General features: G+C 56.9%; 5 protein-coding genes across 5 annotated transcripts; 4 read left to right on the forward strand and 1 right to left on the reverse strand.

The window, feature by feature from the left end:
- Positions 1-2,793: 2,793 nt before the first annotated feature.
- GGS23DRAFT_568054 (glycoside hydrolase family 55 protein) lies at positions 2,794-6,527 on the forward strand. The gene has a single exon (XM_051516377.1). The coding sequence runs from the start codon at positions 3,313-3,315 to the stop codon at positions 6,064-6,066; it is 2,754 nt and encodes a 917-aa protein (XP_051371774.1). The 5' UTR covers positions 2,794-3,312; the 3' UTR covers positions 6,067-6,527.
- Positions 6,528-9,616: 3,089 nt separating this feature from the next.
- GGS23DRAFT_51052 (uncharacterized protein) lies at positions 9,617-11,500 on the forward strand. The gene is made up of 4 exons (XM_051514546.1): positions 9,617-9,891; positions 9,956-10,451; positions 10,519-10,565; positions 10,762-11,500. Exons 1-4 carry the CDS (start codon positions 9,690-9,692, stop codon positions 11,163-11,165), a joined length of 1,149 nt encoding a protein of 382 aa, XP_051371775.1. The 5' UTR covers positions 9,617-9,689; the 3' UTR covers positions 11,166-11,500.
- Positions 11,501-13,592: 2,092 nt separating this feature from the next.
- GGS23DRAFT_596835 (uncharacterized protein) lies at positions 13,593-15,037 on the forward strand (the record flags this gene model as incomplete). Its single annotated transcript, XM_051518532.1, has 3 exons — positions 13,593-13,920; positions 14,046-14,597; positions 14,676-15,037. 3 exons carry the CDS (start codon positions 13,593-13,595, stop codon positions 15,035-15,037), a joined length of 1,242 nt encoding a protein of 413 aa, XP_051371776.1.
- Positions 15,038-16,093: 1,056 nt separating this feature from the next.
- Positions 16,094-19,757, reverse strand: GGS23DRAFT_596836 (DNA polymerase family A-domain-containing protein; the record flags this gene model as incomplete). The annotated part of the gene is made up of 2 exons (XM_051518533.1): positions 16,094-19,401; positions 19,457-19,757. 2 exons carry the CDS (start codon positions 19,755-19,757, stop codon positions 16,094-16,096), a joined length of 3,609 nt encoding a protein of 1,202 aa, XP_051371777.1.
- Positions 19,758-23,052: 3,295 nt separating this feature from the next.
- On the forward strand, positions 23,053-24,595 carry GGS23DRAFT_605164 (MFS general substrate transporter; the record flags this gene model as incomplete). Its single annotated transcript, XM_051519715.1, has 2 exons — positions 23,053-23,113; positions 23,223-24,595. 2 exons carry the CDS (start codon positions 23,053-23,055, stop codon positions 24,593-24,595), a joined length of 1,434 nt encoding a protein of 477 aa, XP_051371778.1.
- Positions 24,596-25,897: the final 1,302 nt, after the last annotated feature.

Raw genomic sequence — 25,897 nt, forward strand, 5'->3', positions numbered from 1 at the left:
GAAGAGCGCTCGGATCGAGCCGAGATTGGCCAATGACAACCCTCACGCAAGGCCGCATGTTCAGCTAACGAAACAAGTAAGCGTGAGTAAGGGCGTCACACCATAGGATAGGTAGAACGAGGTGGCTTGATTTCCGGCGATGCGGCAGATCCAGCGGAAATCCTTCGGTTTCGCTGCTGCTGCCTTTCCATACCAGCAAATCGTCGACGGGGTGGAGAGACGTCAATCACCTATGAGTATATCTACAAAACATGTCGACCTGAGGACCGGTCATCTCTATCCGGTGTCAGCCGGCGCTGTATGACGAACGCACGCGGGCGCATCCGGGACAGGGACGGGGAGATGTCGAGATGCAGCGAGCAGGGAGGACGTTGATTGCCAGTCGATCCTCACCCTAGGTATCGATAACGATAACGTGCGCTCCCTGGCACACGCGCTGATCCGAAACCTGCTCTCATCTCGAGAGGCTCTGGTGGTGAACGTCAGCTCCCTTTTCTTTTCTCTTTTGTCGTTGGGGGCACACACGCAATGTGATCTGGATTTCGCGGAAGACTAGATCACGATACCCGTCGAGAGGGAGGTGAGGCTTATATTATCAAGTGGCGTACCTATCTGCGAACAGGGCACGAATGATATATATACCTTTCTCCAAGAGATGCAGATCATCCGCCTGGGATCCGCGTGATCCCTGCACAAATGCAGGAACAGCAACCGCCAGCCACACTGCGGTGACGATGCGGGCGAAGGGGATGGGGTGTGCTACCCGCCGAGTCCCAGCGCCTCCACGTACCTAAAGCCGGCGTCCGTCAGCCGGGCCAAAAAGCCCCATATTGGGGCTAGCAGTGGCTCCTGCGCACGCGGAACTCCCTACGTATGCATGTAATATAGGTATATATACGTACGTACGTAGGAGTAGACGATTTAGATGGTCGACCGATCGGATCTGCTGGTAAATGACGAGCGATCCGCCTCGGGATATTACCAACACCTGCTCCTTTCCCAACCATGGGAGCGCATCGATACTTGCAAGAGGTTCCTGGAGTATCGAGAGTGTTCCGTAGAGAGGCCTCATGTGTATTTATGGAAGTACAGGGCAAGGTTGCTGCCGATCCGTCGGACTGCGCAGTGACTCGCAACCCACATGCGCAAAATAACATTATTGAGGGTTGGCGGTTTGAGCGAAGCTTGCGGCCTCGTCTGGCCCGCCGCTGCGAGGGGCTTCTACCATCCCAATCACACATGCTACGTACCTAGGTAGGTACAGACTATGCGAGCAGTAGGTAGGTAGGTACCTAGGTAGGTAGGAGGTAGGTGCCTACCTGCAGGAGGTATGACACGCTGGGGAGATCGCGCAAGCCGCGTTGGTGGGGCATGCAATGTATCTGAGGGTGTTCCTTCCGGTCTTGGTGTTCCCGCGGCGCAAGGAAACTGCCGTAAGTACATACATATGAGTATGAGTATACAATAATACAATACCGGACAGCCAACGGCCCTGCGCACGCTGGAACGATCCTACACAATGCGCGAGGCGTTGCCGGGGACGGACTGGAAGGGAAGCTCGACAGCTTCTAAAGCAGCACCGATCCGGTACAGCGCAGAAATAATCGCCGAAGCTTGTGCTAAGTTCTAACGGGAATGGGGTAAGGTAGAGGCGCCTTGTGTCTCGCCAACCTGACCTCTGGGTAATGGTACTTGGGAAGTAGGTAACTAGGAGGTAGCCGGGCGCGTACGTGTGGCACCTACGTGCCCGGCAGGTAAGCAGCACCGATACACCAGAGATACCTGCTGTCGAGGGCACGCAACCCACCGTTACGGCAACATACAAATGTATCTGGCGAGAACCTTCGGCACTAACAGGTACCTAACCTTAGGTAGGTTGTCTCCTAGCAAGCAGCAACCTGTCATTTGTTGGAGCTTCTACTTTTCTGCTTGCTTTGCTGCCGAGCAACGCCACACAATAACCGCACTGCACAGTATACCAAGCCGTGCGTCTAGCCAGAAGTGAGAGGTGATATCTGCGCTTGGTTGGGTGGGCAGGGCCAGCATTGGCTGGGCACCTTAGTTCCGAGCCACATGTGCCTATGGATCATTCGTTCCAACCCGTTTTTAGCAGATGAGAGTGCCGGGGGACCCTGCATGTGGAGAGAAGTCCTCTCGGAGGCGTGCCATCGACGGCTGTCCACTCGACGAACTCCTTATGCGCAGATGTGAGGCAGGCCGCCAGGTACCCGTGTTAGGAGGTATACATAGAATAACTGTAACGTACTGCGTCCATACGTCGGCTATGTTACTCCGTACTTGCCCTGGCTTGCTGGGTTGTTTGGGCATGTGGTACCGAGTTGGACGTGGAAGGCACAAGGGAGGTGGTCCCACTCCCAGCACCCAACTTGCTCCTGCTCGATTCGACGGGATGGCAGGTGCTATACACACCCACACAGACGCACATACATATAAACGTCGTGACTGGCTTTGCCGACCTATTTGGCCTTTTTCTGGTCAATTTTCGTTGCCAGTGTAGCTCGTCGGCTTTTTCGTTTCTTCCTTCGTCTCCTCCCCTCCCCCTTTCACCACCAGCTTTTCCTCTCGTCGTCTTCTTCTTCACCTCTTCTCATCTGCGTCTCGATCCCTCTTTTGTCACTCCTTTTTCCCTTGCCACCTACAGTTTCCCTCGACTCTAGTCATTCATTCCGTCTAGTCGTTCATTGTTACAGCAGACCGCAAGGCTCTATCAACACAACCTCAGCCCATTGCTCTGCCTAGTTGACTAGGCCAGAGGAGTCAACCGACACAAAAAAAAAACAACCCTATCTGTGGCCGTAAGTCTTTGTTTCGAACATATTGTCACTGCTTTGCGTTTGTTCCAAGTGAGAGCAACCCCATTCACATCACGTACCTGTGCTGCGCCGCACAAAGGCTGCCTCTCGAGTCATATCTTTATCCTAGATATCAGCAGGCTATTCATGGACAATCTGTATTGTTCACAGCTTCCCTCTTATAGATAGGGGGGACAAGGGCGGCTAGTCACAGCTCGATGCCTCGATGTGGCCGGGCCATTTAATCGACCTGAAGCACTGAACTGGGCGTTCTCTTCTGCACCCTCCCCTCTATTTCCCCATCGCTTCCCTACCTCATCTTTCCATCAGGGGCTTTCGTAATCGAGGCCTCGTTCAACTTTCATTCAGCCACCAAAAATTCTATAATCACCCTCCAGACGGGACTGTTGCTGATTCTGATTAGTACCAGCCGCAGCATATTTTATTTCTGTAGTAAGAGCCTCAAGTCCGTCCACGTGTAGCTGGCACTATCGTCAAGATGGGACTGGTCAAGCTCCTTACGGCGTCTTTCTTGGCCTTACGCCTACTTTCTGCCCCTGTGGGAGCTGCCTCGACAACGGCGCTTCAGCAGCGGCAAGATGCTGCCTCCAGCTACTGGGTTGCCAATATCCAGCGCCAGGGTGTGGCGGCATTTGGCGAACCGGGTCATACCGTCTTCCGAAATGTCAAGGACTTTGGTGCCAAGGGAGACGGCACAACCGACGACACCGATGCCATAAACAAGGCCGTCCAGGATGGTCCGAACCGATGCATCGAGAAGTGCGACTCCCGCACCAACGCCCCCGCTCTTGTGTATTTCCCCCCCGGCACCTACTTGGTCAGCAAGCCTATCATTCAGACCTACTACACCCAGTTCGTCGGCGACGCGGTGAATCTGCCCACGATTAAGGCCACCCCGAACTTCGATGGCATGGGTGTCATCGATGCTAACCCATACGACTATACCACCGACCCGGCCAAAAACTGGTACATTAACCAGAATAACTTCTTCCGCCAGGTTCGCAACTTCATCATCGACATCAAGGATATGCCGATCAACAAGGGTGCCGGTATTCACTGGCAGGTTGCCCAAGCTACCAGCATCCAGAACGTCGTCTTCGAGATGAACCCCGACACCAGCGAGGAGAATGTGCAGAAGGGCTTGTTCATCGAAAATGGATCGGGCGGTTTCATGGCCGACCTCGTGTTCAACGGCGGCGGTATCGGGGCTGACATAGGTAGCCAGCAATACACGACCCGCAACCTGACCTTCAACAACTGCAACACCGCCATCCATATGATTTGGAACTGGCTCTGGTTTATGCAAGACGTCAAGATAAATGGCGGCAAGATTGGCATTGACATGACCAGCGATACTCTGGATCTTATCAAGGTTGGCTCGTTGGTCCTTGTCGATAGCAAGATCTCCAATGTCCAGGTTGGCGTCAGCACTCTTTACAAGCCTGACCTTCCCGACACCAACAACACCCTCATCCTGGACAACGTGGATATGAGCGAGGGCGTCCCCACTGCCATTCAGTACGCCAAAGACAAGACTGCCGTGCTCGAGGGAAATCAGAAGATCCCCGGGTTCACACAGGGCCGACAGTACGTTGGAAGTTCGGGTAATGCGGTCCAGACCGCCAAAGAAGCCACGCGCAAGCCTGAGGTCCTCCTGAATAGCGAGGGCAAGATCTTCACGCGTGTGAAGCCCCAATACGAGGATGTCCCGTCTAGCAAGTTCGTCAGCGTGAAGACGGCCGGCGCCAAGGGTGATGGAAAAACCGACGATACCGCGGCGATTCAGAAGATCTTCGACGATGCTAAGGAAGGAGACATTATCTACTTCGACCACGGCGCGTACCTCATCTTCGACACGGTCAAGGTCCCCAAGAACATCAAGATCACGGGAGAAATGTGGCCGCTTCTCATGGCAGCGGGCGAGAAGTTTGCGGATCAAGCCAAGCCCGTACCTGTCTTCCAGGTTGGCGAGGCAGGTGACGTTGGCAATGTCGAGATGTCTGACCTCATTATCGAGACCAAGGGATCTCTACCTGGTGCTATCCTCATGCAATGGAACTTGGCTGGTTCTGAGAACGGCGCGGCCGGGTTGTGGGATGTGCACTTCCGCATTGGCGGCACTTCCGGAACCGAACTGCAATCCGACAAATGCACCAAGAACCCGAACGCCACGACGACCCCGAACCCTGAATGCATGGGCGCCTTTATGCTTCTCCACGTCACTCAGACGGGCTCGGCCTACATCGAGAACTGCTGGTTCTGGGTCGCCGACCACGAGCTCGACCTCGAAGACTACAACCAGATTAACATTTACAACGGTCGCGGTGTGCTTATCGAATCTCATAACCCCGTCTGGCTTTGGGGTACCGCTTCGGAGCACAGCGTTCTGTACAACTACCAGATCTCGAACGCGCAAAACGTCTTCATCGGCGTGGCTCAATCCGAGACGGCCTACTTCCAAGGCAACCCCGCTGCTCCCCAAGGCGCCACAGTTCTTGAAGGCTTCATTGACCCAGATTTCGAGAAGTTTTGTGCTGGACAACCCGAGACCTGTGCTCGTACCTGGGGCCTGCGTGTGACGAACTCGTCGTCGGTGTATGTGTACGGCGCTGGCCTGTACAGCTTCTTCAACAATTACGCTCAGGAGTGCGTCGGCTTGCAAAATTGCCAGGACCACATGATCAGCATTGAGGATTCGACCGAAATTCACCTCTTCGGTTTGAGCACGAAAGCCTCGGTTAACATGGTCACTCTAGATGGTCAGTCGGCGGCTCTCGATAAAGACAACAGGAACAACTTCTGCGCTGCCATCGCCAAATTCGAGGTTGGTGCCGGAGAGGGGCCCCAGGCGGGGCCAAGCAGCTCTGCAGCTACTTCGCCGGTAACCCGAACCGCGACGGCGACGACGACGACGGTTGGCAGCTCAACTGCTGTAATCAGGACTCAAACCACACCTGTTACGGCCACTGTACCAACAAGCAGTCCCAGCCAACCCAGCGGGGATTCGTCAGCCCAGGCACCGACCCCAACGCCATCTACTCCTGGCAACACCCCTGTCATCGGGGCACCGGAGGGTACTTCAGCCGTTGAGACGCCGGTAGATGCGCCGACGGCGTCTCCAACCGTCCCAGCGACGCCTTCGGGAACCGCCGGCAGCGGTGATAACTCCGCTGTCACGGTGACAGTTACCGAAACCATTACGACACAGGGTGTCTGTTCTCAGACGCCCTGAGCCGTGGCGTGGCGTCCGAGGTTCTCTGCTGTTCAACGAGCAACCGGACCGGCCACAGGTCTTGGAGGATGCGGCTTTAAAGGCCGACATGAGAGGAGTCTGTGCGTTGGGTACAGTAGCGCCTCTTATTCCGTCTCGTTGAATGAAGCAAGGCCTTGAATACGCTCTATGCTTCATTTTCGCTTCTTTTCTGGCCTTAGGGGCATTATAACACACTTGATTTTTCTTTCTTACATCTTTCAACGTTGGGTTCGTGGAGGATCGATACCCACGGTACCCATCATAAGAGCATGATTGGAGTTCGGGCGGATCACGGAAAGTAGGTGTTCAAGATACCACTTACGGCTATCAAGATGTCAAGGAGGGTGACGGCCAATAGGGCCCAAGTAGAGTCGCTCGGTACCGTAGGCATCAATGTCAAACATGGACCTTATATGCTGTCTGTGTCCTCTTAACGTGACTTGTGAACTACAAATAGGGTTAAAAATTCGTCGTAGGCACACGGTGTAGATGTTAACCATATCGGTTAAGTACAAGGACCACTTTGCCCGCGCTGTGGTTATGTAGGTAGGTATATATATGTATTTAATAGAGGTGCAGATGACCCCAGGTCGTCAAGGTACCTGTGTACATGGGTACGGCACCCTTGCGTCAACGTCATCGGTGAATGTGGCTTCGGTTCATGACACCATTGACAGGAATTCCCATGATCTCGAAGGTACTCGAACTTGCCCACACATATACTGCATCAGCAAATGCCTACGGTCAGCAGATCTCCCCCCTTTCCTTGCTAGCCTACAAGCTTTCTCTAATCTGTGGGACGATAGACGATAGATACCCGATAGACCCCTGCCTCGCCTGAAAGCCGTCCTCACATATCTTTCCTTGCCGAACAACCAGAAAAAAAAAACAGTAAACAGACGCGAGGTCCGAGTCACCGCTCCCCTCAAAGACCTTTAATGCCCCACCCGTCTTTATGATATGGCCGACACCGCATACTCGTCGCTAAGACCACGACGACAAGCCAACAGCAACACGATGGCCGAACACGATAACAACGCCTACTCTTCTCCCCCTTCCTCCTCGTCCTTCTCCCCGGCAACGACGACAACGACGACGAAACGCAACTCTCCATATCTCCCTACGCCGCTCGAGACGGCTGGCCTGCTCGCGTACCCGGCGCTGCTGGTGTTCGGCGCAGTGTTCTCGGCCGTGAGCCCGCAGACGCGCGGCGCGGCGTACGACGCGGCGACGGCGGGCTACGCGACGGGGGCCGGGGCGGGCGCGCCGAGCTACTTCGCGCGCAAGGACAACGTGTTCAACACGCTGTTCGTGAAGCGCGGGTGGGGCTGGATCAGCGTCGCGTTCGCGGCGTTCGCGCTGACGCACGCGTCGTTCCGAAGCGGCGGCGGCGGCGGCGGCGGGAGGCGGGCGCGGGCGGCGGTCGCGCGGTGGGCGCTGATCACGGGGTGGTGGGTGCTGGTGACGCAGTGGTGCTTCGGCGCGCCGCTGATCGACCGCGGCTTCCGGTTCACCGGCGGCCGGTGCGAGATGGCGGACGCGGCGGTGGCGGCCGAGGGCGCGAGCGCCGGCGCGGCCGAGGTGCTGACGGCGGCCGCGTGCCGCGCCGCGAGGGGCCGCTGGAGCGGCGGCCACGACATCAGCGGCCACGTCTTCCTGCTCGTGCTCGGCAGCTGGTTCCTGCTGCAGGAGGTCGGGCGGGCCGCGTTCGGCGGCGGCGGCGCCGCCGCCGAGGACCGGTGCGTGGTAATGCACGACGGCGCGGTTAAGAGCGCGGCTGTCGAGGCGGAGACGCGCGGCACCGCCGGCGGCGACGGGGGCGAAAGCGGGCGGAGGACGCTCGGGTTCGGGGGCAGGTTCGCGCTGGTGGTCGTCGCGCTGTGCTTGTGGATGCTGCTCATGACGGCTATCTACTTCCATACCTGGTTCGAAAAGGTGAGCTCGCCCGCCCCTCCCATTATCCCTACCTTTCTACCACCACTTGCCCCGTTTGAGTAGATGCGCTCGCCTGCGCGACCGGCCTACCCGTTGGCGTACTCGTTCGCCTGTTTATATTATACTCATGGCTTGCTAACCCTCGGGTTCAGTTCACCGGCTTGCTGGTGGCTTTCATGGGTATCTACCCCGTCTATATTCTCCCACGATGGATACCCGCGTTGAGGCCGTTTGTGGGACTGCCTGGTATATAAGCCGATCGATGACTGACGACGGCCGAAGAAGCCAGAGAGGGCGAGAGCCACGCAACCAGTCGGCATGAGCAGTATGGACATAGAGGCTATAGATGAGATGGATTAACGAGTTACGCACGAATGGGAAAATTAATATAGTAATGGAGCGATGTTGTCGATAATAAGTAGTCTATCCTCACTCAAAATGGACACGCCAACATACACATCCGGTCGCAAAAGACTAATGAGGAATTAATCAATCCGCCAGGCTTCTCGTCACTGCTAGTATCTGCCGCGCCTCTTCTTGCGTCTACCTAAGACGGATCGCTCCCCCCGACCTGGTGATTCCTAGGGATACGCACACATTCCTCTTGGTTCGAAGCCGATGCTACCATTACCGCTCCGAATATCCCTGGGATCCGGCGCATTCTCGCTGCTAGAGGGCACATGAAATACGGACGAGTGCCTCTATTCCTGCGATTAGCCTAGACATCATTAGGCGAAAATATCGCCGATGTACCCCAACAGGCGATCAATGCCTCCACCATCGCACTCCTTGCCCAGATGCTTGGGCGCTTCCGCGGGCGTTGGCCAGCCCTTCGTATGCCTTCCACTCGGAGCAGCATACAGGACCGCAGACTCTGCTAAAATTCCCTTCGCAGACACGAGGATCGCCACTTACAGTCGGTCCGTTGTGACAGGGTAACGATCGGCACCTGTGTGGCGGCGGCATTGCGAATAGCGAATAGCGATGGCTGGCTGCGACTCGCGGTATATAGATATATCCTAAGACAGATCGTAGCACGGCAGCGTCAGACCCGTCTGACAACCAAGACATGGGCTACGGCCTCGAGTAAAGCCCAGCTACACACCCTCATTTATCAGAAGGGGATTGGAATCCTTCGCGTGAGGCCCAATGAGAAATCTACCCAGTGGAGGATGCCTTCCTACTATAGGTCTAACGCGGTAGCATCCAAGCATGGATTCTAAACGCCATTTGCTGATCCCAAGGCATACGTCCTTATCCCTTCGTACACGGCGCAACGCCGCAGGATTCCTTATAGGCACCGATCCATCGCTCGCCCTGATGAGAAGCAAATGTGCCCCAGCTCGAGAACTCGACCCTGATAAGTGAAGGGTATAAGCATCAGTGACATCGCAGGGTCGTCGCCACCTTCTCCCTGTGCTAACCATCAACAAGAAGCCTAATCGCATTGATTGCGGGTTGGACCTCTGAAGGTCTTCATAAGAAGTACGCGCCCTCTGAACGAGCTATGTGCAATATACCGTGGTGATCGAGCCGAACCCGGTCGCAGTAAGCGAGCGTCATACCGAATCTCGCTCAAATCCTTCCCCCTCATCGACCCGTTCTCTTCGGTGCTTGGTGCCCGCAGTATAGGCGTCGTCAACATAGGCTGCACAAGCCATCACGGCATGTCATACCTCTCGGCACTCGTCGACCGCGCATCACCTTCGGGAACCTTCAGCGGAACACCTCCCGACCATCTACCTGCCGAAAATGGGATACACGTATGGCGCACAGCGGTCATCATGCCCTTCATCACGTTTACCTTTGTCGCGTTGAGGTTCTACACGCGAATCCACCTGGTGAAGATGAAGATTGCCATCGACGACTGTACGTTACCGTCCCGCGACGATCGCAAGTCATAATGCTGAACAGCGAATAATAGATCTCGTAGCCGCGACCATGGCCGCCTGCATCGCCCACGCCGTACTCATGGCCCAGGCGACATACAACGGAATGGGCCTGCACGTGTGGCAATTCAACGAGGAACTCAACTCGCGCTACTATCTGTGGATCGGCATCACGTCCGAGTTCTACGTGCTCGGGCTGTGCGGCTTCAAGTGCACGCTGCTGCTCCTCTATCTCCAGGTCTTCGGCGTGCACACCAAGTTCAGGTGGGCGTGCTTCGGCACCATGTTCTTCTGCGTGGCCTACCTGCTGTGCAACATGTTCACCGAGTTCTTCGGCTGCCATCCGATCAGGAAGAAGTGGGAGCCGGCGCTGCCGGGCCACTGCATCAATAGCTTCGCGACGGCCACCTTCTACGGGGCCTGCAACATGGCTACCGACCTGGCTATCGCCATACTGCCCCTGACCATGATATGGAGCTTGCCGCTGTCGACGCGGCGGCGGAAAATCGGCCTTAGTATCGTGCTGAGCTCTGGGTTTATGTTAGTGGTGCCCTTTTACCCCTGCTTCCACATCATATGGTGCACTCTCGCTAACGTCAGACTGTAGTGCCTGGGCGGTGGCCGTCGTCCGGTGGTCTATTTCGACATATAACCGTACGTATCGTTTTCTTGTATCTCCCCCTATATGCGCTCCCGGCCTCCGATACAAGACGGCACACGTTCTTCGAGCCTCAAGCGGCCAGGGGTCCCATAAACGAATAAGAAGCAGGCTCAATGGCCCTTCGGACCCGCTCGCTGCTACATCTAGAAGCCATCCGCAAGGGACTGCTGCTGACACTCAGTCTGGCAGAGGTCGGGACATCGGATCGGCCGTGGTGGGCCGGGATCAGCTTCGCGCTGTCCATCCTCGAAATCAACACGGGGCTCATCTGCGCGTGCGTCGCGAGCCTGGGGCCGCTGTGGAAGTTGGCGTACGCGCGCGTCAAGGGCTGGTCGAGCCATGGCAGCGCCGGGTCGAGCCAGGCCTGGGCGCGGCCGGCCCCGTGGCCGAGCCAGCTCTCCGACGACACCGGCAAGCCCGGGCACCGCCACGCGAGCGCCCAGTGGGCCTCCCCAGACGCAGGCGCCCGCGGTCCCGCCGATCGGCCGAACGCTAGCCGCGAGGACGAGTACGGCCTGCTCGACATGCCGAGCATCCGCATGTTTCCCTCCGCGGAAAACAGGTCCCAGAGAAGCGCCGAGGAGCACGTGTGAAGGGGATCGCGGCTGTGTAAATAGTTGGGCGGCTCTTGAGCTGTCGCTTTTGTTTTGTTGTTGCTGCTGTTGTTGCTTGTTAGTCCTAACGCCGATGATACCCCCAAGAGTAGTTTGTGAGAGACGCAATCTACGCCCGCCTCGCCCGCGGTCTCTTTCCGTTGGTCTGCGGACGACCAAGCCGTGCGTTCGAGGCAGCATATGTATGCGTGTGTGTACCTAGCCACACACTGCCCAATCCTGCAGCCCTGCTGGAGGCTGCTCTCCTCTGGACGGAAGCCCACGTGGGTTGAGCACGCGATGCCGTTCGGTCCCAGCGGGCACCCACGACGTCGCCGTAGTGTTTTTTACCTGACGGCTTACGGGGGCTGAACAGACGGTGCTAGTTAGGTATCCTAACTGGGCCAGTCATCTTCGCCACATCGGTGCTGCTCCCCCGCCGTGGCCCTTCGGCAATAACCGGCGACAATGACGATGTTGGCGCGACCCCCACTTGCGGCCTCGGCCAGGCGTCGGCATGTGTCTCGCCCAGGTTTGTTTCGCGAATGCGTCACCTCCCGGTTTCTCGGCGCCCGGTACGCGCCGCGGCCGAGGCGGTGTGGTTTACGCATCCCGTCCCGTACGTCGGCAACGGCTCCGAAGTGCCTGCGCACAGAGGACGGCTCTCCATGTGTCCGAGCGGGTGACGCTGGACCCGAAAAGACTGTGTCTGGTTCTAAACATGTAGATTTGCCTCACCTAGCAGACCCCGGGTGATGGCCAGCCTAGCGGCGCAGGCGCGCGGTCCCGCTCGCCGGCGGGAGCGGTGCGAGGCGCTGAGGCTAGGACCCGATTATTTACTGTCCTAGATAGGGGCAGGCGGGTGTGCATCTGTATATCTAAGCTAGATGTTGAAGGGTAGCCAAGGCGAAGAATCAGGGGCTCTTCGGATGTAGGTATTACTGAGCCACAGCTTGCCATTCAATGCCTTCTTTGTTGGACATAAGCCTATTGTCAGAACGCGAGGAGTTAAGATGAGGCATCTCAGCCCCTTCGCAAGGAACTCGGGCCATTATGTCCAGCAAGACAATGTTTTATTCATGCCGGGACCCTTCGTTCGGGATTGACTGGATGATTCTTGTGAGAGGATTGACCCACAGCAGAAAATTCTCCCCAGCTCAGCAGTCGTTGCTATTCACATATATGACGACCCCATATCACAGCCCTCATAGGTACACCTCTAGGGCGACTAAGCCATATAATAACAATCACAGCCCTTCCATAACCTCTAGGACTTTGATGCACAGTCTTGCCCAGTGGTACCGGCGTTAACCCCTTTTCTGAAAGACAACCTAAGCGGTGTCTTTATTTCGTTTAGGTAACTCAATGAACTCTTGTTCTTTAGTCTAACCCAACTTCACGAAGGACGGAAGATAGCCCATTCACTGCAGTACCCCAGTCCTAGAACTCCCACAACAATTATATGTACCCAATATCACTAGTTTTTCAACACGTATTCAATGCCGTACCAGGCTTAGTTATCTGTCCCAAGTCCTAGCTCTGTAGGTAATGTGCGTCAACAATTAGCTTTACGGCCCTTATACTGCCCATTCTCTTATGGACAAAGTCCATCGCATCAACAGTGAGCACCAACAACAACCATGTTGCTCCATAGACATCTCCTTGTTTTGGTGCCTCTGTCGCCCTCGACGATGGCATGAACACGTAGGGCAACAGCAACGCTTACTTCTCCTGTTGGCCCTCGGGTTGCCATGTTTCCATCTGAGATCTCCTCCAGCCCATCTCTGATCTCACCATGTCCTCCTTCCTCCCCACCCCCCATCCATCACCCTCCCATACCTCCATCTCCCTATCTATCCACACATACACACAGCCCTCCCTCGGCTGCGTATGCGAGTCGGAGACTCTCATCTGCTCCTTGCAAGCCCTGCTGCCCTTCAGTTCTCCTCCAATATACGTCCCCGATCAACGCTCCGACATTGTTTACCCCAGACCCTTAACCTCGGAAGCCGTGATTTTTTGCAATTGACTGGAGAGAGGCCGCCCCCAGCACACAAAAGGGGTCGGGACCTAAGCTGTCCGCTTCGCCCAGATCCTGCGTGTCCTTAACTTACATCTTACACGTGAGTTGCAATTATTCCTTGACGAGCTCCGCGAACTCTGCCCGGCAATGCCATCACACACATGCCCTTCCCATCCTTTCCTCTCGCCTGGCGACGGTGATAGTCTCACACCCAATGGTCTTCTTCCTGGTCACCCGCCCTCAACGCCGAATTGCCGTGGTATCTAACATGGGGTCCTACAGCAGTTTCAGTCGGTAGTAGTGTGGCGTCTCTTTGGCAGCTACCCTCATCCTTACGCTCCTACAGGAACGTTTGGCAGAGTTGAAGATCTACCTACACGCCACCCGTGTGCGAGACGGCGCCGATGTGGCTCCCGACACGCTCCGAGCCTCCCGCGGGGCGTATCGAACCTAGGGACACGGCCGTCGTCACGGGGACGACAACCGAGCTTAACGGACTGCTGGCATTCATAGTGATAATCTGCCTGCTCCACCTCACAAGCATCGTCCTGCTCGCCGTAGTTCTGTACAAATACAGAAAGGAGACCAAAAAACTCCGCCAGCAGTGCCACGACCTGCGGGGCCGCGTCATGGAGCAGCGCCGCGAGATGGCGCGGCTCGTCTACAGCGGACGCGGGTCTAAGTACGAGGCGGGACCCGACGGGATGCTCGAGCTCGACAACAACGACATCGGTACGTCCCTCCTGCAACTGGCGCTTGGAAAAAAAAAAGAACTGGCCAAAGGCCCCCCCTTTTCCCCTTTTCCCCTTTTCCCCTTTCTTTTATCCCCACCATACGCAGCTGACGTCCAGTCTCAGACGACGAGTGGGAAACGGTCCCGATCGAGGAAAGATCGCGGCCCAAGCAGCGCCCCGTGCGGCAGAAGTACTACCTCCACGGGCTGGCGCGGCGCTCCAGCAGCAGCAAGCCGTCGCCCCCGCGTCCGCGGCGCGTCCGGCACGCTCGCGTGGTGCCCCTACGGCGCCACACTGCTCCCGACCGCGACCAGGCGCAGCCTGCCGGCCCGCCGCCGCGCCCGCAGCGCGTGTCCGCCGGCCCTCCGGTCCTGCCGCCCCTGCCGCTCGCGCACGTCCGCGACCAGCCCCCGGCCGACGACCTGGACTTCTACGGGCTGTCGCCGTCGCCGCCGCCCCAGCCGCGCAGCTGCTGCATCCCGCGCTCCGACGCGATGAACTTCGATCCCCCGGGTGCCGCCCACAGCAGCCAGCCGGACGCGCCGCCGCCGCCGCCGCCGCCGCCGCCGCTCGCGGGCGGGCGGGTCCGGGGCCTTTCCCGGTCCGGCTTCGCCGCCAGCGCCGCGCTCGCCGGCCTCGTCAACCCCAGGAAGAAGGCCGCCGACGTCGAGCTGCGTACGCCTCTCTCTCTCTTGCCTTCTTCTTCGCCGCCTTCTTCTCCCTCCCGCGCTGACACCCCCCCGCCCCTCGCAGACCCCATCACGCCGTCCAAGCCGCGCGCCCAGAACCCGCAGTACGCGCCGCCGCCCACGACGCCGCCGTCGCGGCCGCTGCCGCCGCTGCCGCCACGACCGCAGCGGAAGCAGGAGCCCCCCGTCCGCCGCGGACGCTCGCGCGCTGCCCGCCCGCCGCTCACGCCCGTCAGCGAGGGCAGCTCGCCCCGCCGCCCCGTCGTGCCGCTCCCTGCCACCGTCGCCGACGACGACGACGAGGAGAGCAAGCCCGTGACCCGCGCTGCCGCTGCCGCGGGCGACGACGACGACGTCCAGACCCTCCTGCGCTCCGTCACCTCCGACGACGAGGACGATGACGCCCGCCGCCCCGGCGCCGCGTGATTCTGCGCGCAGTGCCTGCGCGGCCGCAGGTATTCGAAGGCCTGCCACGTACGGCGTTGGTCGGCGCGGCGTTCCGGTTGCTCCCCGTGTCCGTTCTTGGCCTTCTCCGGCTCTCCCCGTTGTCTCTCGGCCGTCGCGTCGTTGCGGGCCTTTCGCGTCGACGCCGCATTTCGCACGCTCCCTCTGTCTTCCTACAGTTTCCGATGTGCACCGCACGCAGACGATTCCGGCCCCAGATCGCATACTTTCTCGTCGCGCAAAAACTTACACGACTGTTGGAAATTCACTACTTGGTAGATACCCCCTTGTCTCCTTGTCTGTCTCGTTTACATGTCTGTCTATCCCGCGTTTTTTGTACACTCGGCGTCGGGCGGCCCCCAGGTCACCCGCCCCCGTCGAGGCATGAGAGGATTTACGTTTCTTGCAGCTACGAGGTTATCGCTCTCTCGCATACGGATAGGCCCGGTAGGGTACCGTATGGGATAAGGAGGCGTTGTCTATAGCTTGGTGACAGTTCCACCTCTTGTGTTGTGTGAGGCTACGATGACCCCCCGACGGGCTGGGGATAATCGTGGTTTGTATACGAAGTTAACTCATAGGCAATACGCCACGGTACTACGAAATATGAGAATGGGGAGTGTTATATCACCACCACCGGTCGAATTCGAAAGGGTTGCTCCCCCCCCTTTTTGTTCGCGGGGCAAGGCGAAGAGGCCCGTAAACCCGTGGGCTAACAGACGGGGGAGACTCTAGGGTGCAAACGAAGGCGGTTGACCCCCTGATCACGTCTCCTGCTGTCTTCCAGTAACAAGACAACTGCTACGAAGGTTTTACTACGTTTGAATGATAAATTAGCTAGTTCTTAAAGCACAGGGTCGCACGTTTTCCGCCATGGCAATCCGAAGCTGCTCCCTGTCCCTGCCGACGCCAACTTTCAGTACACTGCTGCCGCGACCGTTTCACAAAAGTACGCCGTGCCCGAGATCCTTTTAACTACAATGCTGTAGGTAACGTGCAAAGAAATGTGGTGAGTGATGTAGGGCGCAGTGTGCCATTTCATGCTCTAGAGCCGGTGGGCTTCGCCGGAGCGGGCGGCATGCTCTCGAAGATCCACTGCTCTTGGTTGAAGCGGCTTGTATCCCTCGGCTTGCTCGTGAATTTAGGGCCACTCGTGAATTTGGGGCCACTCGTGAATTTAGGGCCACTCGTGAATTTAGGGCCAAATGGTCGGTATATCTGCGGTATCAGTTTGGGCTGCGAAGTGTATGGAAATATCTTGCTCGGCTTAGGCTTCTTTGCGGCTTCTGCGCCCGACGCGCTAGAATTCGCCTTCCTTTGTGCTTTCAGAATCTCGTTTAGCTCATCTTCGCTATCCGTAATCTGGGCCTTCAGGAACCAGAGGTCCTTGGGGTTGAAAGGTCCGTTGAGGGTTTCCATCACGGGTGTCCTGGGTGTATAATCAATACCCTCGAAGTTCGGTGGGTACTTGGCGGGTATCGTTTTCGGATCAAGGTACGCCTCATCTCCTTTCTCGAGTAGCTGCATCATGTCCAAGCTCTCGCCAGGCGGTATAGGCGTCGGGTGGCTAGGCGTCACACAATTTAGGTCCACTTCCTTGCGGAGAACGTGATCGATATCCACCGCGGAGAAGTAGGCACACGATTGCGGGAGATCCTCGATGCCAACCTGCTGGCAGAACATTGCTCGGGTCCAGAGATTGGAGACTTGGAGAGCCATAGCAGCTCGGTATTTGTCTTCGTCCTTGACGAGGTAGCGAATCTCGTCATGGACGCTGATGGCGAGGCGAGCGTTGATATTAAACCGCCGGACTAGGTAGTCCATGGAAACGATTAGGAGATGGAGATAGTCCACGCCGGACGACTGAATCGCCCAATTGATGCGGGAAGTAAGGTAGCCGCCCTTTCTAACATATTTGCCCATCAACGCCTCGGTTATGCCGGCTCCGAGCACCGGGGTTCGTGGGTGTTCATTTTCTGCGAATTCCTCGAGCTTGTTGAAGACGAACGATTCGGTCCCGCCTCTCCAGAACAGTCGCTTGCAGAGCGATTTCCGGTTCGTCCTCGTGCCTTTCGTCTTCGTGTACAACTTTCCGGCGATATTCAGAGTTTCCTCCTCGGAAAGGCTAGGGTTGAACTGCCTGAGTAGCGTAGCGGCATATTTGAGCCCGGCACCGTAGATTCGGCCATAATTGAAGATCTTGGCGTTATTGCGCGTGATTCCTAGGATGGAGGCAGTGCGAGAATGCAGGTCGGTGCCTGCCGCCTTGGTGCCTTCTAGGGTCATGAAGCCGATCGCGTTACCGCCGTGGAGCTTGAAGGTGGCGTCCCCCACAACGCTAGCGATCCAGAGCTCTTCAGAATCAACATCGGCACCGACGAAACAGTAACCCGGCGGAGCCTTGACCATCGCTTTCAACTCTGAGCCGACCCTATTCTTCTTCGCATTGCTCGCCGTCAGCCATGTATTTTCCACCGCCCTCCTCGTGACAGTTCCCATCGGAATAATCTGAGGCAAAATGATGCCCAGCTCGTTTTCGGGCCTTTCCGCGGGCACCCCGTCCTGGGCCTTATCGCCTTCGTATACGACCATTTGCGACACGATCCTGTCCTGAGCGCTGATCCAATAGGAGCACGACGAGTTCATATCGAGCGCCTCCTTCGCTAGCGGAAATTCGGATGATAATATTCCAGTTTCGAAGTAGTTAAGGTAGCTCTTGGCCAACGGGTTCACACATCTCGACGACGGGCCGTCCTTGTGAGGGAGTTTGAAGTAGACGCCGTCCGAGTCTTGGTGGAGTGGTTCCTCCGGTTCGTCCGAAAAGTCGCATCGGACAAGTTGCGTCGAGTTGTATTTCGCCATGTCCGAACAGGGTACTCGGAGAGTCCAGCCGTACTTGTTGGTCCATACCAAAGGGTATCCATCCCACGTAAGCCTCAGCAGAAGCGGTGCGATTCGAGATCTGACCGTCACGTTCATGGGGCCGTCCCTCTTTGGAAACAAATCTTTATACCACTTAGGCATACCCGGCTTCTTCTGTCGCAAAACCGGCCTCGGGGGATCGCCCTTCTTCTTTCCTTTGGCCATCTTGATCTCCTGGCCGGACCAGTCCAATTGCTTCAGCCAGGGATCGTTGCCCCATTTATCAGCGTCGTCCTTGATTTCCGTTGCCTTCTCCGCAAGCGAAACCAGGCGGTCCCGTACACTGTTGGACAGTTTGTCGTACGTCGCTTTCGCGTTGTCAACATACGCATCCCACGACCGGTCGACCGGGAGGATGACGGAGGACAGATGTCGTAACGCGGCAAAGCTGACAGGGTGGGGACAGACGTTGAGGAAGAGCGGAAACACGGTCCGATATACTCGGTGGGCGATCGCCACGTCCGCCGCGCAGTAATTCAGCAAGTCGTCCAACTTTTCTCTGACACCCTGGCGATCCAGTTCCCCAAACTGCTCTCGGGCCGCCTTGTCAATTGCGGTTTTCACGTGGAACTGGGCGACGTCACGAAGAGAATTGGCCGAGCTATGCCCAACCCAAAGCTCTTCTTCGTCCTCGTAGCCAGAGGAGAGCAGCCTCACCAAATCGATGTTGTCCGTCTCCTTGGAGATCTTCTCGCGAAGCTCCCTGTTCTTCTTGTGCCTCATCCACGTGGGTCGCTGCTGCGAACACATGCCGTTGACGGCCACATGTAACGACATGGTATCTATAAACGCGTTCCTGGTTTGCTTGAGGTCGTATTCTTCGAGGACCCTCGCCCTGTCGTACCCGATATTGTGGCCGACGATGATACGATCCTTGGTGGGATCGCCCAGGGGGATGAGATGCTTGCCTGATTCGCTCTCTCCCAGCAACCAAGGCGACAGCCAAGCGTACCAGTGGGTCGGGCTCATGGCGCAGGCCATGACGGCGAAGGGATGTTCTTTCCACATAACCTCTACGTCGAAGCAGAGCATATTCGCATCCGGGACGTCGACTGGCTCCGGCGGCTTATCCACGTTGGGGTAATACTTTGTCCAACCGCTTCGCCTCACCCATTCCCTCGGCCGGCAGGGGTCAGTATGCCTCACGAACTCCTTGGCATACGAGAGGAAGGGCTCGGCGCAATCGAGCCCGAGTTTGTGGAAGTGCTCGTCCATCGTTTGCCCCTGCAGCGGAGGTACCTCGAAGGCAATCGGCGGGTTGTTGTCGGTGTTTTTGCCGTAGAGGTCGTGGCGTCGCAGGTGGCCAATGGACAATTCCACCAGCTCCTTCGGCGCGGGTTTAGCACCACCCGGGAAAATCTGTTTGAAGATATAGTCGCTGACATGTTGGACGTTTATCTCGTTAAACCGAGACGCGGACTCGACTGCACCACAAGTCAGCAAGCCACAGCACAAGCATCGGGAGGATCGGCGACTAACTGGCAAGGCTCTTTTTGCGCGGGACTGGAGGGGGAGGAGATGCGGGCTCGTGAGGCGGCGCTTGGACGGCTGCGGAGGTGGTCTGCCATCTCGAATGCGACAGGGACGGCAGGCGATAAGGGTGGTGGCTCTGCGCTCGATGCTTGGCCAGGCGGACGAAGCTGGCAGTCGACGCGCCCCTCATGCGAGCATTCGTAGAGTGAAGCATCACCGCCGTATCCTGAAGGTCATTGCTATCGGGGTTGTTGTTGTCGTCTGGTTGCTGGTGGCGGGATTTGTGGCGAGAATGATTATGAACCATGACGGAAGGCGATGTTGCCTCGGATTAAAAATTGAGAGAAAAAGACCAGGGCAGGCTTCGGGCGAGGTGGGGCGGTATGCTACCAGCTGACTAACCCAGTATAGACACGGGCAGTTACCGTAGGCAGTTAGGACCGTCCGGAGGGGCTCCTAGGTCGGGAAGTAGGTAGATAGGTAGGCAGGTACCTTGAGTCAGTAAAGAAGCAGGCAAGTTACTTTGCCTTCTACCTTGGGTGCTGCGTGCTGCGCAGGACCGCGGGGTTGTAGAGGACGAGGGCACCCGGCAGACCGACTCGCTCTCAGGTATGTAGCCCCTACAGCTCCGGCACGGAGTCGCAGAAATCAGAGATTGGCTGCTCCTTATAGCCGTCCAGGCTCTCTCTGGCCCCCGCCGAGATATCCCCATACGGGTAGGTATTCCTATATCCTGCTCGATCCCACCAATCTAGCTTACATAACCCCCCAATTCCCTTCTCCACTTACGACGTTTTTTTCCCCCTCGTTCCTGCTGCGCCGGTGGGTCGTTGAAGAATTCTACAGACCCAGCGGACGACCCCCCGCCGCTGATTGGACAATGGGGTTATGCTATCTGTTATGCCCATATCCCTCTTAGATACATAAATGCTACCTACCTACTACCTACCTACCTAAATATTACCTGCTCGTCCAGCTGTCTCCATTCCCGATCTGATAGGCACGGCGGCAGGGCACCACGGGTAGAACAAGCTGTACCTAAGTGCCTGCTTCTTAATAACGACAAATACTTCCAGACAGGTTACATCAATATCAATGTGAGGTTGTGCCGCATGCTTACCTACCTTACAGGTACTACTTACTTATCCGTGGGCAGGTACGTCAGGTAGGCAGGTAGCCTACATACCTGGCATCTAAGGAAGTGCTCATCCCATCTAGCAGCGTGCTTCCCTCGCCGGCTCACAAGTGTTACCCAATATCACCTGCTACCAAGCTCTCATCTAGTTGTGCAAGGGATTGAACCTGTCTATTTCGTCGTGCCACCTCTCGCCCGCCGTCCCGCCGTCGCTAGAGAACGGACGTCGGTCTGAAGGAGAAAGGAGAGAAGGCTAAAACAACTGCATACGCGGGTATCACAGAGGGCGGGAACCTCGACGGGGAAGATTGCCCTCGCATCCACCTAGGGGTATCGGTCACCTCTGCACCAAGGGGCGAATAGAGTAGGGAGCAGGTCCTAGCTACGGCTCGGAAAAGTACCTATCGTGGGCGTGACCAGTCCTGCCCAAGCATACGGGTGGCATGCCCCTCCCACTAAAGCAAAGCCTCGAGTAGCTGGAAGTTCCTCGAGACGATATTTTCTTCGAAAAAATGGAGGCGTGCGAATAGGCTTCGGTCTCACCTGCCGGGAGGAGGCAAGGACGGGAGCGCGGGGGCCGGATCAGAGCTCAACGCCCTGGCACAAGTAGGTGACGCTGTCTTAGTATTGGATGTGACATCCGACGATGAACCCATGGTTCCCCCAGAAGCTATAGCTACGTGTTATTGCCGCTTAAGCATATTGTGTCTCGCGGTCTTATGGGTGGACGGTTGGGTTCGGATACCATAACACGATGACACCCCGACAAGGCGCCCGCCATTTTGGTTGGGGCGTAGACGGGGGAATACGGGCGATGGAGGAATGGTTACTTCGGTATCATCGTGGATCCCATGCAGGACACATCTTCGGGGGCCAGCTCCACCGTGACTGTACGTGTACGCGACGATGGAGCAACGGTGGGTTGTTATCCGACGTCCGCGATGAGTAAACCTGCCAGCCTGCTGGCAGGTGCAGATCGAAGTGATACTGCAGGTAGCGACGGGCAGGGAAAACTAAACACCAGGATGAAAGGTCCGCTGACTAGGCGTCGACGGACAGCAATGACGAACCCCCCCCCCCCCTTCTTGCACGACAGCGACATAGCGGTGGTCTCGGTGTCGATTATAACCGTCGTCGTCGTCGTCGCTAGCTAGTCTGGAACAGCCCAGCACACCAACGCACAACTTTACAACGTGTCGTGATAAGACATATACCACGAGCGCCGCCACTCGGTGTCGCCACCCACGAATCGAATATTTACGTACAGCCTTCCCCTGTTGAGGTGTTCCAAGAGAGGTCTCGGGCCAATTTGGGCGCCGGTCGAAGCGAGTCAAGTCTGCTGGCTCAGAAGGTCCTGGATCAAGACACTTATGATTACGATCCTTCCCGTTCCCGAAACTTTATCTCGAAAAGGGGGGGAGACTGTGCTGGTAGCAAACTTCCCCCCTTTCGAGGAGCACCCCTGGATCCGACACTCTTCCTCTCTCTCTCCATCCCCACCTCACCGTGCCAAAGTGCCATGTATCCGTGAAGGTCGATACGCACGTAAGGGGGACTCGACGTTGAGGATAAACTAATCTTTCCGAACACCCTGTTGACAAGGGTGTAGAAAAAGAGAGGAAATCTCCGTCGTGATTCCTCACCAGGATTCTCGAGGACATGCTAGAACCCGAGGAGACGGCCGCGACGCCGGGACCGTAGCTCTCCACAGGCCAGGTACTCGGTCGACTAGTAAATATCGACACTAAAAGGTCGCACAGGGCGGCAGAAGAGGCAGGATGAAGACAGAGGGGAGGGGGTGCGAGCGAGAACCCAATAATACATAGCCCCAACCGTATAGACCTAGCACAGAGGAGTCAGGGAAAAGGGTGATCGTGTAGTATCGGCAGTTGAGGGATTTAGATAGTCGCGTGCTACAGAGATCCTCGACAGCGCTTCCACCGCAGTCTCAGCTCTCACCGAGACCGTCTGTCGAGACTTAATAGAGAGTCTCGACGGGGCGCTGACCTACATACAGGTCGGCTCGATAGTCTCGTGGACTCTGGCTGCGGAGACGCCCGTCGGCGTCGAGTATATACCCGTCTCTGCATCGTACGTGTATCTACATTATAAGAAGTCATTTGACGCCAGGCCCCTTGCTGGCCGATCGTGCGACTGTTAGGACGACGAGTCCGACTGTGCTAAACATCGCCGATCCCGCGAACCAGGAGGCCACATGGATTCGAGTTTCTCACCCGTGGTTCCCGATCGCGGTGTTAATGGGCACGCGCTGTTGCCGTTAGATCGTGGAAACGACATCGACGATACAGTTTGTAACCATAACACGCCGGCACTGTCTATCCACCGCTTCGTTGGGGAGCCCAGCGCGAGAGAAAATGACTGCCGAAATCAATCGAGCCTCGTCAGCGACTTGGAAATGAAGGGGGGCCAGGGAGACCCGAGGGCGCATATTTTTCTCACTGAGCCCATGACAGTTATCCACGAGGTAGCGTTCTTCGTCGTCGTGTCGACGGCTAACTTCACGCCACGTAAGTCGGCATGCTTGCTCTCTGCATCACCCCGCTGTTATTCATCTCGTTTTTTCCCTTTCCCTTTTTTCCTATTTTGGGTTCGCACCAACTAACGAATGCCCGGTAGACTGCGGTTTCCATCAAGCGCTCTCTATCCTGAACATCATAGGCTCCGATCTAGGCGTCACGAGCCCAGGGCAACTCGTCTGGCTCGTCGCGGGCTTCGGCCTAACCGGAACGCTGATTCTCTTGGCGGGTCGACTCGGAGACCTGTACGGGCATAAACTCATCTTCCTCGTCGGAAATGCTTGGTTTGCGGGTTTTTCGCTCGTGGCCGGGTTGTCCATCTACGCGCCCCAACCCTATGCAGTCTTCCTCTTCGCGCGCCTCATGCAGGGCATCGGCCCTGCGCTGCTGGTGCCGAATGCAGTGGCGCTCTTGGGGGTCACCTATGTCCCTGGACAGCGGAAGGCTATGCTGTTCGCCATCTTCGGCGCGATGGCGCCGACCTCTGCTGTCATCTCGCCGGCCTTCACCAGCCTGTTGGCGTTGGCGTGGTGGCCGTATGCATTTTTTGCCTTAGCCGCCTTTTTAACTCTGGTTGCGCTTGCTGGCGTGTTCGTCATCCCTGGCGGGCTCTCCCCGGAGAGAAGAAGAATCCCCTTCAAGGCGTCGTGTGCCGAACTAGATATCCTCGGCGCCGTGTCCGGGGTCGGCGGCCTCGCCTTCGTTAGCATCGCTTGGAACCAAGCATTGATCGACGGGTGGCGGAAGCCCTACGTCTCCGGGTTCCTGATAGTCGGAACCCTACTATGCGTGAGCTTCATCTTTGTTGAGAAGCACGCCCGCAAACCCCTGATACCCGTCCAGGCCATCAATTCAGGGGTCACTTTTGTCCTCGCCGCAGTCTTCTGCGGCTGGGGTTGCTTCGGGATTTATATCTATTACATATGGCGGTTTTATGAAATATTGCGGGGCGCGTCACCTCTACTAGCTACCGCGATGCACAGCCCAATTCTAGTTAGTGGCATCGCAGCAGCCATCACTACGGGGATGATCATTCACCGTGTTGGCCCTGCGATCGTGATGGCCCTCGCGCTGTTAGCATTTACTGTTGGCACCACTCTCATAGCAACGGCACCCATTACTCAGACGTATTGGACGCAGACTTTCTTTTGTAATGTGATCGTCACGTGGGGGATGGATTTGAGCTTCCCGGCGGCGACACTGATGCTTTCAGACCTCGTCTCCAGCGAGCACCAAGGCATCGCAGCCAGCCTAGTCACCACGGTGGTTAACTACAGCGGCGCACTCGCGTTAGGCATTGCCGGGACCGTCGAGCTTCAGGTAAACGATGGGGGGAGGACTGCCGATGATGTTCTCAAGGGTTACAGGGGGGCTTGGTACGTGGCCATCGGTCTAGGCGTGCTCGGCCTTATTTTGTGCCTGGTATTTACCTGGAAGTTCTCGAGACGCCAGAGAGAAGCGGCTGGAAGTTGATTTCGAACATGGGGGACCGGCCAGTAGGGACACAGGGGGCGTGACGGCGTCCGGCTTGTCCAGGGCAATAATATGAGAAGGCCTACCGTCCAGCAGTCGTCACGGCCCCCATCTTTGAAGTCTCGTGTTCCGAACAAGCCATCAGAACCGGAGAGAGTCGAGGCGAGCGCGACGGGGCACCTTAAGACCAAGTCAAATCGTCAAATGGTGGCCACTTGGGAGTAAGAAATGGCGCCGGGGAATTGTCCGCGCTGGAGAGCAGTATTGCGAATCCTGTGTGTGGTACCTAAGACCAGGGTACCCAGCACACACAGCCAATGTACAGAAGATCTCGGGCTTGCCCTCAGGCCTGTCTCCGGTGTAGAAGGTTGTTGCTCCTTGTCTCAGGGAAACGTTATGGCTCGTTGATCCCATTGCGGGCAGCGGCGGATGTGGGTGGTGGAGAGGACGGATATAGGTACGTAGACGTGTTGTTAGATGGCTACGTAGCTATCCACTATCGTTTGAGATCGGCTTCGTATTTACGGACATGCTCCGTTGGTAACGCAGATCGCAAGGCTCCGGAGAGCGGCCGGACTAGAAATAGTCAGACTGCGTGGTGCACGGCGTGTGGCGACTCTGGGTAGATACTGTGCCAGCATTACATTCGAGGGGAGGCGTCCAGGTAGCATATGCGGATGAGTTGGTAGCTACTTACCTATGCCTCTCCATCCCCGTCGACGTGCTGACGCTGGCAGCGATAGTCTGAGTGCGCACCGACGGAAGGGGAATGCAACCCCGTTCTAGAGGATCAAACATCACGGTAGCATACGCACCTCAGCAGTTCGGCGTCAGGAGATGACTCTCCGTTGGCAGATTGGCAGCGCAGCCCGAAGGGCATCCTTGGCCAGAATCCAGATGTGTGGATACACATCCAGGTAAGCAGCCACGATTGACCGAGGCTCGATGATCTGCCCGGCTATAGTAAGGGAGAGTTGTCCGACGTGATACGACTACGTCGGACTCTCGTGATGGTTCGAGCATCGGGCTCGATGGGTTTGTCGGTAAGGTGGGAGAAAGACAGGTGGGAGGGTTGACCCATATTAGTGTCCGAAAGGCAGCCGAGAGGTATATTATAGGGAGTTCCATCCAGCCCACTCACTACTGGCAGGCACCGACAGGTACCTACGCCTTCGTCGCTCGTCTAGGGTACGATTCGGTAGGCGAGGTTATGAGGGTCGGTTACGGAAACAGGTACCCGTTAGGTATACAGGTACCTGTAATATCGAGGTACTCTTGAGACAACGCCTATTTCCACGTATA

This window comes from Durotheca rogersii (genome assembly GCF_024521655.1).
Source record: "Durotheca rogersii strain YMJ 92031201 chromosome Unknown GGS23scaffold_10, whole genome shotgun sequence".
Taxonomy (NCBI): Eukaryota; Fungi; Ascomycota; class Sordariomycetes; order Xylariales; family Xylariaceae; genus Durotheca; species Durotheca rogersii.